General features: G+C 39.7%; 1 protein-coding gene across 8 annotated transcripts in view; it reads right to left on the bottom strand.

Moving 5' to 3' along the window:
• GLI1 (GLI family zinc finger 1) overlaps positions 1 to 12497 on the bottom strand; it is a 142549-nt gene that overhangs the window by 15931 nt on the left and 114121 nt on the right. For all 8 annotated transcript variants that reach the window (XM_034419237.3, XM_087886695.1, XM_060688988.2 and 5 more), the window contains 3 exons: positions 4852 to 5033; positions 3511 to 3609; positions 129 to 324 (listed from right to left, as the gene is read on the bottom strand). In XM_034419237.3, the coding sequence (XP_034275128.2) occupies positions 129 to 324; positions 3511 to 3609; positions 4852 to 4948 (392 nt within the window). In that variant the 5' untranslated portion in view covers positions 4949 to 5033. The remainder of the gene's footprint in view (positions 1 to 128; positions 325 to 3510; positions 3610 to 4851; positions 5034 to 12497) is intronic.

The following is a 12497-nucleotide window of genomic DNA, read 5'->3' as shown; positions in this document are numbered from 1 at the left end:
CGGCAACATAAATTTTCTAAATAAATAAATGAATCTATTTTAAACTAAGAGGGCTTCAACTTCCTATGCTAGTCAGCAATTGGTGTTGCAGTCTCTGAAGGCTGTCTACCTGAATAACATGTCTCTACCTGACAGCACCGATGGAGAGGTGCCCATAGGAGCCCCCAGCTGAAGCACAGCGAGAGTTGATGTAAGCCACCAGAGAATTGGGAGAGGTGCGGATGACAGTTTGCAGATCAATGCTGGCATCTGAGAGTGGCGAGATGGACAGGGCCCGCTTTTTGGTCAGCTTTGCTGTGCTCCGGGGTGTAGAAAAACGACTACCTGGGGAAACACAGGAAGAACAAAGGAAACTCCAATGAGACAAACAGCCCCAGGACTGTTAGTATGAATTGGCAATGTTTTGCCTCTAGTTTCAAGCAGGATTCTCTTCTAATCTTTATTGGAAATGGCAAGGATTGGCCCTGCGATCTTCAGCCTGCTAAGCATGAACTAGATCCCAGGGATATAATTTTGCCATGAAAGAAGAATTGATTCTATTTGGGAAGAGAGATTCGGATCCCAGGACTTAGATCATGGTGAAAGCAATGTGATGCAGTGGTTAAAGGGCAATGGTGGGATTCAAATAATTTAACAACCGGTTCTCTGCCCTAACGACCGGCTGGGTGGGCGTGGCCAGGGGGTGTGTCAGGCAGCACTCGGCTTCCTGCACTCCCCTGGGAGGAAAAGCTGGCCATAGTTTGGGCCTAGTAGGCTTCCCTGAAGCCTCATGGGAGTGAAAACAGGGCAAGGGGGAGACGCCACCCCCCCATGTCCCGTTTTGGGCCTAGGAGGCCTCCCTGCACTTACCAGGGAGCCAAAATGGGGCGCATGGGGACTCCTGGAAGGGGCTGGGAGGGGCCAGCCAGCAATTTAACTACCGGTTCGCCTGAACCAGCCTGAACTGGCTGAATCCCAGCTCTGTTAAAGGGCTGGTGTAGAACTAAAGAGATCTATGTTCAAGCTTATCTTCAGCCATGGAAGCTCACTGAGGAACTTTGCGTTTCTCTCTCTCAGCCCAACCTACCAACAAGAATTCCCTTGGAGGGGAAAATGAGAAGGGGCAGAAAAGTCATCCTTGACTTATGTCCACAATGGAGCCCCAAATTTATGTTGCTTAGCAACACAGTCAAGTGAGTCGTAGCTCATTTTATGACCATTTTGCCATAATTGTTAAGTTGTTAAGTGAATCATGCAGTCATTAAGTGAATCTGGCTCTCCTTCCCCCCCCTCCCCATTGACTTTGTTTGTCAGAAGCCAGCTGGGGAGGTTACAAGTGGCAATCACATGATCCTGGGACATGTCTAGTGTCAAGCATCTGATTTTTGATTATGTGACAATGGGAATGATGCAACGGACGTAAGTGTGAAAACTGGTCATAAGTCACTTTTGCAGTGCTGTTGTAACTTTGAATGGTCACTAAACAAATGGTTGTAAGTGGAGGACTACCTGTATGTTTCCTTGAGCTCCTGAAAGAAAGGCAAGATATAAAGCTGACAAACAAATAAGAAAAACGTGGATAAATATGAAAATTCATTTCTTCATCTGTCTAGTTTCCTGAGATGGGATGGGAAACCTAAAGCCCTTTGGATGTGCCATCATTGGCAGTGGCTGATAGAAGCTGTAGCATTTAGAAAGTCTCTGTTCTCGACTTCAGTTTCCAAAGCATTTTGAGGCATTCTGAGATAGAACTTCTTAATTCTTGGGTTACATCTTACCTCTGGTCCAAAACCTGAAGGGTGACTGGTTGAGTTTAATGAAATCAATTTATCACAGTCATAGGGTCAGGTATGGTAAAATAGCTAATAGTAGAACTGTTACATGCATCTAAGTATGCAGCAGAAAAACAATGAGTATCATAGGATCTAAAAATAAGTAAGAACATATATAATAAAACAATACTAAAAATAGCATTGTAAAGAATGATGATGAAAGGAATATCCAAACTTAATTGATAGTGCAACGTATAGTACAGATTGTAGCACAAAACTGGGCAACCTGGGAGTCCAAAAGAAATAACAGTAACGAAAAATCACACTCCCTGCCTGGAAATTTCTTCAAGTTTGGATAAATGAAAGTTTGCCTAGGATCTGTCTTTATTTAGGGAGCAGCATAAAGCATATGGCTTAGTTTCTATTGAGCCATAACCAGATGGAATTCTCTCACTGCAATATTTACACAGCAGGCTTTCTAAATAAAGAGAAGGTTATTTTTCCATTCTTTTTAGAAATTAATTTTGAAAGACTGACATTCCTAAATTTAGAAACCTCCACAGGGCTTATCTTTTGTACTGATTCTATAATTGTATTTACTTTTAAATCTATATAAATAAATTGATTAAATAAAATAAAATTATACCACAAGGATTTTATTTATTAAGGGCCTTGAGCTGCTAATTGATGGATTTCTCACAAGGAAATAAATATATAATTTATTTTACATATATGCACAATAAGATCTGTCAAGATGGTTCCAAGAATTCTTCAATAAAATTTTGGATATTAAAATGTCTGTCTGTCTGTCTGCCTGCCTGCCTGCCTGCCTGCCTATCTATCTAGCTATCTAGCTATCATCTATCTAGCTATCATCTATCTAGCTATCATCTATCTATCATCTGTCTATTTTGTCTGTCTATTTTTTCACAATTATTATGATTCACGGTTTACTTTAGTTCGCTAACATGATTGTTTATTTCACCGGCTCATTTTAAAGTAATTACAATACTACATGCTTTTGCCATCAAAATAATTCATAAAGAAAAAGAAAAATCAGGGGGGAAATGTGAAAAAAAAAATCCAAAAACCACTAATTGTCTAATTTGTCACGTGGAACAATTCACATCCTTGTTACCCAAATGATTTCTCAGGCAGTTAAGACTCTTCTTTTCCAATATGGCTACAGAAAATTATTCGAAGAGGAATTAAGTAGGGCATTTCAGAGGCATCCCAGAAGCGGTAGAGACCAAGGAAGTAGCAGTTCATTTAATTGTTGAAATCCAATTTTTTTTACTACTGGTTCTGTGGGCGTGGCTTGGACATGGCATGGCTTGGTGGCATGGCAGGAGAAGGATACTGCAAAATTTCCATTCCCACCCCACTCCATGGGAAGGATACTGCAAAATTCCCATTCCCTCCCCACTCCTGGGGGAAGGATATTGCAAAATCTCCATTCCCACCTCACTCTGGGGCCAGGCAGAGGTGGCATTTGCCGGTCTTCTGAACTACTCAACATTTCTGCCAGCGGTTTTCCAGAACCTGTCAGAACCTGCTAGATTTCACCCCTGGTTCATCTGCTAGGAAATTCACCTCCCACATCAATATGGAAATTAAATGGAGTGAACTGAAAGGGGTGCCTTAGATAAAATCATTATTGTTGGGGAGAGGAAGAGGATATATCCTTGGCTGATCATTTCATAATCTATGTCCGCTAAAGATTCCCATTTTCCCACAGTCCCCCTAAAAAAACCCTTACCATCAGTATGAGAAGGATGTTCACCTCCAGGTACCAATCCGTAGGTGTGGTGATTCCCCACTGAGTTAGTTTGGTGATAGTATGGTAAATCACTGATGCCTGTGAAGGGGAGGCAAAACAAAGCAAGCCGTAGATATGGAGGGAAAGAGATAGAAGGGTGAGACAAGTAGACAGAAACATGGAAATTGAGACATCATAGAAATGACCTGCTAGTTAAAACCAAAGACCACTTAGTTTGACAATCTATTTCCATCAGTAGTTGGATAAATACATCTGGGAATTTACAAATGAGGCATAAAATTGGCTTTTCCCACTAGTTCTGAACACAGCAATCCCATTTGGCTATTATAATTAGCAAGCCAGATGTACCACAAATGGTTGCATTGTAGAATACAATTTTGTTCCATTTCATTTTATTTCACCAGTTCTATATTTCCCTACTCCCCCCCCCCATCTTCCTTTCCTCACTAAACTGTTTTTGGTATAGAGGTGAGAATAGAGGAATGACCTCTGAGGTTTATTTTCCTAAAATATTTTTTTTCTACTTTTGATATCTCTTCCTTGTGTGTAGGATGACATTCTGTCTTGCATGAGCAATAACATTCTCCTGCTAAAGACAAAAATTATGATGGGGTCTTTTGTACTTGCTTCTAACTATGACGCAAACGAACTCTTGCAATCTCTTTCCTCTGCCATAACATTACCGTCACCAAGATCTAGATTACCTCTAATATAAATTCTTCCTTGTCAGGCTATACTCTATGAGATATATCTGGTATATGCTGGGACACTACTTTAGACTCATTCAGCATTAAGGAAGACTCATCAATTTGGTTAGCATCCAACGTGAAGTGAACCGCACAACAAAAGGTTTCCACCGCAAGCTTGCCTAGACTCTTAGACAAACTGACATGGAAAGAACCCAGTAGTGGGATTCAAATTTTTTTACTACCGGTTCTGTGGGTGTGGCTTGGTGGGTATGGGATGGCTTGGTGGGCGTGGCTTGGTGGACGTGGCAGGGGAAGGATACTAAAATCTCCATTCCCACCCCACTCCAGGGGAAGGATACTGTAAAATCTCCATTCCCTCTTCACTCCAGGGGAAGGTTACTCCAAAATCTCCATTTCCTCTTGATCAGCTGGGACTCGGGAGGCAGAGAATAGATGGGGGTGGGGCCACTCAGAGGTGGTATTTACCGGTTCTCAGAACTACTCAAAATTTCCGCTACCGGTTCTCCAGAACTGGTCAGAACCTGCTAAATACCAGGCCTTAAGAAATCTGGAAATCCCTCTTAAATAGGATGTTGTAGGAACTCTTTGAGGCTCTTTCAGTCGCACTGACCTTCTACCATGGCACTAGGTTGACCTTGCCCATGGAGAGGCCGAAGGTAGCAGTGTTCCATGTAGCTGTTAACCGGTGGGTTCATCGGATTGAACATAGTTTGTCAGAGGCTGAACACAGTCAAAGGAACATCTGGCAAGGTGGGATGAAAATTGGCACTGCTTTTGTTGAAGAATCCAGATCTGCAAGAGAGACAGTTGGTTATTAGACGTGTGTAGGGCAAAAGCATTTATGTGAAGAAACATTTGTAAGCTTATTTTTTATTTATTCTGCAATCATCTCAAGATCAACCCAACGAGCATCTGTCTGTCTGAAAGGCTACCATTGTCAGGGAGAGAAAGACATTGTGGTGTGATGGTTAGGAAGTCAGACTGGGAACTTGGGCTCTTAGATTCAAATCCTTATTCAGGCTTGAAGCTCATTTAAATAACTACCAGGTGGACAGCAGTTCCATAGTAAGGTTTAAAAGGAAGAAGTAGGGGATAAATACAGAAGTGTTCCAAATGGAAGGCAAAACCATCTGGATTTTGCCCTCTGTAACATTCTGTGAGTGAATCAGGAATGATTCCATTGTAAAATCCTCATTCAGAAGCACCTTTATTCTTAGGGAAGTAAGGATTGGAGAAGGATTACAGCAATCATTTGGGGAGGCTTCTGATGTCACAGAAATCTTCTTTGCTATTAATACAGGTAGCCCTTGACTTACGACCACAAGTGAGTCCAAGATTTATGTTGCTAAGTGAGCCATTTGTTAAGTGAATTTTGCCTCATTTTATGACCTTTCTTGCCACAGTGAAGTGAATCAATGCAGTTGTTAAGTTAATAACATGGTTGTTAAGTGAATCTGGCTTCCCCATTGACTTTGCTTGTGAGAGGGTTGCAAAAGGTGATCAGATGACCCAGGGACACTGCAACCGTCATAAAAATGAGTCAATTGCCAAGTGTCTGAATTTTGATCAGGTGACCATGGAGATGCCGCAATGGTCTTAAGTGTGAAAATGGTCATAAGTCACTTTTTTCAGTGTTCTTGTGAGTTTGAATGGTCATTAAATGAACTTTTGTAAATCAAGGACTATCTGTATGCATTTAAGCTTGCTCTTTGCTCAATCCAGTCTCATAAGAGTCACAAATTTTAAGTTTTACATGTTTAGCAAAACTTGGGTGGCAACCTTGTGCTGCATGCTGGCACAATAACGTACTGCCCAGTTTGCCTTTGCTGGTGTTGCCGGGCTTCTGTAAAGATTTATGCGCTTTATTAATCTCCAAATAGAACCACTGAATTTCCATTGCCTAAGAAATCATCTGCATTTCATTTGATGCACGGCAATAACCAGCAATGCTTCTGAATTCCAGCAGAGGGAGCTCGTTTGTAACACTCTTAACAGAATCAGATTTCCTAAAATAATTGCCTAGCCTGTTGCTGCTAAAACAGGTTAGCTATAACATCCACCGTCTCTAATCGGCATAGCTAGTTGTGCCATCTGAAGACAGCCAGAGTTGTAGTCCAAGGCATTTGCAGGATATGTGTTGGAAAAGATTAACTCTTTAAAGCCAAAGGCCATGCATGACAAATATAAATATGTTTCTCTACTCCCTGTTAGGTATACAGCAACTCTGATCCTACTTCCAAAGCAATTGGCAACCGTTGAGGGATACATTTCATTAAAAATTAAAAAAAGAGGCAGATGGTACTAGAGATATGCTCTACAATATGACAATTAGCCTTTATAATCTACACTCTATCTGAGCTCTTAATATTTGAAATAAAAATTGTTAAGTGTTCTTATTTATCACATTTTCATCTTATGCCTTAGAGCGAACGTTCTCTCCCATCTCATTTTATCTTCAAAACAAACCCTGAAGTAAGTTCGGCTCAAAGATTATAAGTGCTGCAAGATTAACCAGGGAGGCTTTTTGGCTGAGTAGAGATCGGAATCAAAATCCCTCTGCTCTTAACTGTAAACTATACCACCAGTTCTGTTTCGGAGTATTCCCTCCCCACCACACACTCATGTTTTTGTCCTATTTTTTTACTTTCATTTTCCCAAGCAATAAGAAGTGTTTGCAAAGCAACTCAGAGTACGATACCAAATACTGAAATGCTATATGCCGCCCAGTCATGTCAGATGGGCAGCTGTACAAATAGGGTAGGTGTATGTGCATGGCTGGCTGAGGAACTCTGGGAATTGAAGTTCACAAATCTTAAAGTTGCCAAGTTTGGAGAGCGTGTTTTAGACTATAATTAGAGTAATCCTTGGATTGCCTTCTGCGCTTATGGGCTGATGACCCTGGTTCAGAAGCCCCATATTTTTGAACCACATGCCATGGTTTAAGGAAGGTCTATGGCAGATGAGCTGATGGCTTTGGAGAAATTTGCATTCATTCTTCTGGAATTTTAGGGTGAGGGTTTTTCCTCCATGTGTCTCCTTGGAGACTACTTGCCCTGGCTCCTCAGATGACCCCTTTCCATCCTAAAGGCAAGGCCTCATTGTCCCTTTCACCAGCCTGGGCAATGAGCAGAAATGCAGCTGCTGCACGGCATGGTGACCTTTGATCTTTTCCTTGCTGCAAAAACCATTAAGGATGGGAACCAATGTCTAGGCACCTCATTGGCTGCTTGGAAGGAACACTGGTTAACTTCTTGATCACAGGAATGAGTCCTTCTGGAGCAGGTAAAAAAAAAACCTGGCTGTATAGAAGTGCTATTAGGGCTGATCTATACTGATGTTTCCCTCAGCACTGGAACATGTGGCTCACTTGCCTATCATGTGATACATTCCTCAGCCCATTCTCCTGGTATTATTTCTTCTTCTCTCTAGTCTGTTTTTCCCACCCAAATTGCTTTGTCAGTGACGCTGCTTTCCAGGGACCACTGAGCATGTGTATTCCCATCTTAATTTTAGAACTTCGATGAACAGAAGTGACTTTGAAGATGGAGGATGTGTTTCACATCATGGAATTGGGGGAAGGAATTTTATTTTTTTTACAACATACATATTTATTATTTTATTTATTTATTATTTAAATTTGTATACCGCCCTTCTCCCGAAGGACTCAGGGCGGTGCACAGCCAAATTAAAATACATACAATACAAAATTTAAAGTAATTTAAAACAGAATTAAATCCAATTGGCTCCCCGAAGACTCCCCGAATATATAAGACTGAAGCTATAAAGAGCTACATAATTTAAGCAGATATGAGTCTAGCTCAGTGTTTCTCAACCTTGATAACTTGAAGATGGGTGGACTTTAACTCCCAGAATCCCCCAGCCAGCAGCTCTGGCTGGGGGATTCTGGGAGTTGAAGTCCACCCATCTTCAAGCTACCAAGGTTGAGAAACACTGGTCTACCTGGTATCAGACAGCAGCATGATTCTCCACTCACCCACCCCACTACTCTTGGTATTGTGGTGCTATTGGCAGCCTACTGTACATACAGTACGTGGACTGAAAACAGAAATAGTAAAGCATGTAAGATTTCAAGAACCATCTGCATCTTCCCCAAGAAAGTGGGGGCTGTGCTGGATTGATAAATAAGAACCCAAAACAGCAAGTCAATCTGAAAAGCCATGACTCATAAATGAAATATGGCTCTGATGTATATCCTGCCCTTGGGAACAGGTATTTCAGGATTCAGATTGCCCACTTTCATTTACTTTTTATAGTTCATAGGAAGAAACTCCAGGCCACCAGATCATAAAAGGGAACCTTAATCCAGGTTGTGTCAAATTCTCTCAGTTTTATATAACTTTGTACTCTTAAGAATCCTTTTGTCACTAATACGTCCAATCATCCTCAGGTCTGGAAAAATTTCCTCATGCTCCAATTTAGATATTCGTACATAAAGGAGGGATGAAGAGTGCTTCATTCTCATGAGAAATCTCTCACAAACACACATACTTACAGAATATTTATCTAGACATGCAAGTTCATACTATTCAGAAAACAAGTTTGTTTGGTGTTTGGTGCATTTGTGTGAGAATTAACAAGGCTTTCCAAGAATTGGCCTCCCAGTCATGTACAAGCACTATTCAGAACATTGTCCAGCAGTTCTAAATTTTAAGAATTATGATTGGACAGAATGTGACCAACATTCCAAGTGAGAAGGCAGGGCAGAAGTGGCTATCATCATTTAAAGGAGTACATACTATGAGGTGAATCTCCATGTAATTTATACACCGTATACACAAATACATACAAATATAAAGCTCCATTAATTGAAGATGGCATTTGTTTGGGTGCAGTGAGGGAAGCAGAGATGTTGTTAAAATTGGGATGAGTGAAATCGCATTGTGTATCAAAGTTTTAGATATGAAGAAACAGAGTGGATGACACGAAGATTGTTAGAGAGTCAAAACAATGTGAGAGAACTTGCAACAATTTCAGGTCCTTGTTACAGGTACTTACAGTATTCAAAATAACCAATAATCCAGTTTGAACGGCAAATTTTAAATTTCATTTAATTTCTCCTTACCTACTATCTGAATTATCTGAATCTGGAATGGTTTGATAACATACTGTAAGTAGACAGGTAGCATTTTCAGGATCTGAACACTGTATTGCTGTAATCTTTGTAATGTTTTCTGTTCTTTTTCCCCCAAAAATATTCCCTTTCTTTGGGAACCTCTTTGGTTCAGAATTCTATTTGTATTTAAATTTTATATATTATACCATTGGACAGTGTTTCTTAAACATTTTTCTCTGGTGACCCATTCCCACTTTTAAAAATTATGGGGGATCCCAAACCAGGTTTCGTTTGTATGTGTTTTATTTAGCAATAATTATCATATTTCTATTTCAATAGTTTGATCTCTATTTAATCTCTCTTCATTTAGTCTTTTTAGTTTTTAAATAAGGGCTAAACTTAAGAGAGATTAAATGCTCTTAATTTTAATAATTTTATATTATCTTTTCATTATTTTGCAAGTTACCCAGAATTGCTTCAACAATCAAATGTGTGGCATATAAATTTAATAAATAAATACATAATAAATATATATGTACTACTAAAACTCTAATGTCTGTAACCTTTAACTGACCCCCCCCCAAAAAAAATGCATCATAGGGCAAAATTATTTCAACCAAGATATAATTAATAGGTCTACCTACGGAATTCATCCAAAATCCAGGGCCTGCAATTCCCATGGAATTAAAAATTGGGCAATTTAAAAAAAATATTTAATAACACAAATAATCACAAACTGTTTTATGATAATAATAAAAGCTATAAAACATTTTCTGTGGTCAACTTCTGATGTTTGATTGTGCTATACAGTTCGACATGGGCTACTTTCAAGGTACAGTAATCTCTGAGTATCTCCTGAATTTTTAAGAACTTTCCTAGTAATTAGAAGCTCTGCCATTATTGAAGGCATTGAGCAATCTAGTATGGAAATGTCTCTGAAATGAGGACCCAAGGGGTTTTAGGTTGTCTAGTTAAAAACTAAAAGTGATGCATTCACTGCCACTACTGCTTCTCGTGATCGTTTGATGGGATTTTAAAATTGTATTATTCTTCAACATAGACTGGCAAATAATTCTGATTTTGGCATACCCCTGAGAAGATGTTGGGGACAGCCAAGGGGTCCTTGGAGCACATTTTGAGCTACACTGCCAATGTACTAGAGCCGAATATATGTTAAAAATAAAGACTAATACTTTGACTTGAATTTGTTTGAATTATTTCATAATGTGTAGGTAGTTATTTCCCCATTTTTGAAAAACAATGCACAATACAACAAATATACAGAATATTCAACTATGACATGACAATTACAATACCCTATTACATTATATGATACCATATGAAAAGACATTGTGAGCTTATGCATCTGACGAAGTGAGGCACAACTCATGAACTCTCATAAAACGTGTTAGTTGGAAAAAGGTGCTACTAGACTCTTTCTGAACTCTGAACACCGAGATCTTCGTGAATTTGTGAAAGTTTCATTTCTCCATTGACAAGAATTCTACCCCACAAGGCCTGACTGTGAGCAGGTAGTACGTCTTCCAAGAGGAAAGATGGCTTGACAACTTTGAAGCTACCCTTTATAGGAATTGCTCAGATAATGCCCCAATAAATGTACCCATTAGGAAGTTAAGAATATGGATGCAGGCAGGTGTGTGCAAGTAATTTATTTTATCTCCCTTTGCATGGAATGTTACTTCTTCAAGACTTGCACTGGCTTGAGGCAGAACAGTGACTTTTTTGCTCTTTGTTCTGTGCAGTGAGGCTGGCACAGTCACGATAATCGTGGACCATCTTCAAACTGCTCTGGAGAGTAGAACCTCCTTTAGAAGTGACACAGGAATAGAACAGTCATTTTTAACCTCGGTGACTTTAAGATGTGTGGATTTCTTTTAATTTGAAATACGTAAACTAGTGTAAAGTAAAATCAGATCTGGAGATTAGCGAAGCTGTACAGAAGATTTATTGGGAAGGAATCTTCAAAATGCTCTGTTCATTCCCACTGGCCATATTATTCATTCTATCTGGTAAAGATGCATAATTAGCCAGTTTAGATGCCCGTTTTCTAATTCATATTAGCAGGAGAGAAGATAAACTCCGATCATTAATGGCTAACCTGAAAATAAGCTGTGTTGGAAAGAAAAATACTTTTCTAAAGAAGGAGAAAATATGTAGAAAAATTATCTGTATTATTGTTTAGATCATTTAGTCATTTTTATATTAATTATCTTAGAGATCATCTAGGGTCAAAATGTGGGGAAGAAATTACCCAATATAGTATGCTACATTGGTGTTCAATTGCCGGTTTCTTTGAGAGGCTGGGATATACAGAGAAAGCATAGTTACAAAAGATAAATCAAATCAATTAAGGGAAATAAATTGTTTTTTTATGGACAAAATTGAGCCAATCTAAATTCTGCCCCATTGGTTTGTGCGGAGTCTCTTTCAGTTTTCCTATCTAGAAAGTTACTCACTATTATACCAATTTGCACATTTATTTAAAACATTTATATAACCGCCCATCTTATAACCAACTCTGGGTGGCTCCCAATTCGAAGTAAAAACAACATAAAAAGCATAATAAAACTATAAAACTAAGCACATTAAAAACATTAAAACAAAAACCTGGCACCGAGTCATACAGTCTTCTATCCCTGCACCTCGGGGAAAAGCCAGTTTTAAAAAGCATTATGGGAGGCTAGGAGGGTAGACAAACATCAGAGAGAAGAGTGTTCCATAAGGCAGGGGGCTGCCAAAGGAAAGGCTGCCATGGCTCCCATCAGATGGCAATATTTAGGGAAAGGGACTAGGAGTGTGCCCACCCTATCTGATCTGGTAGGACAGGTAGATCAGTGGTGGGTTTCAAAATTGTTTACTACCGGTTCTCCAAACTACTTAAAATTTCTGCTAGCGGTTCTCCAGAACTGGTCAGAACCTGCTGAAACCCACCTCTGAGGTAATGTCCTTAGGGAAAGGGGTCCTGAAGATAACCTGGTCCTGTGCCAGTTAGGGCTTTAAAGGTGATAACTAGCACCTTGTATTGCACCCAAAATGAAACTAGAAGCCAGTCTGCACAACAGAAGTGTTCCATGGGCAAATCTAGGGCCCACCATTACTGTGTGTGTGGAGCTCCATTTTGGACCAGTTGAAGTTTAGGAGTGGTCTTCAATGGCCATGTG

The sequence above is a fragment of the Pantherophis guttatus genome, chromosome 2, assembly GCF_059756535.1.
Source record: "Pantherophis guttatus breed Tessera chromosome 2, ASM5975653v1, whole genome shotgun sequence".
Taxonomy (NCBI): domain Eukaryota; kingdom Metazoa; phylum Chordata; class Lepidosauria; order Squamata; family Colubridae; genus Pantherophis; species Pantherophis guttatus.
This window is presented reverse-complemented; position numbering and strand designations above follow the sequence as displayed.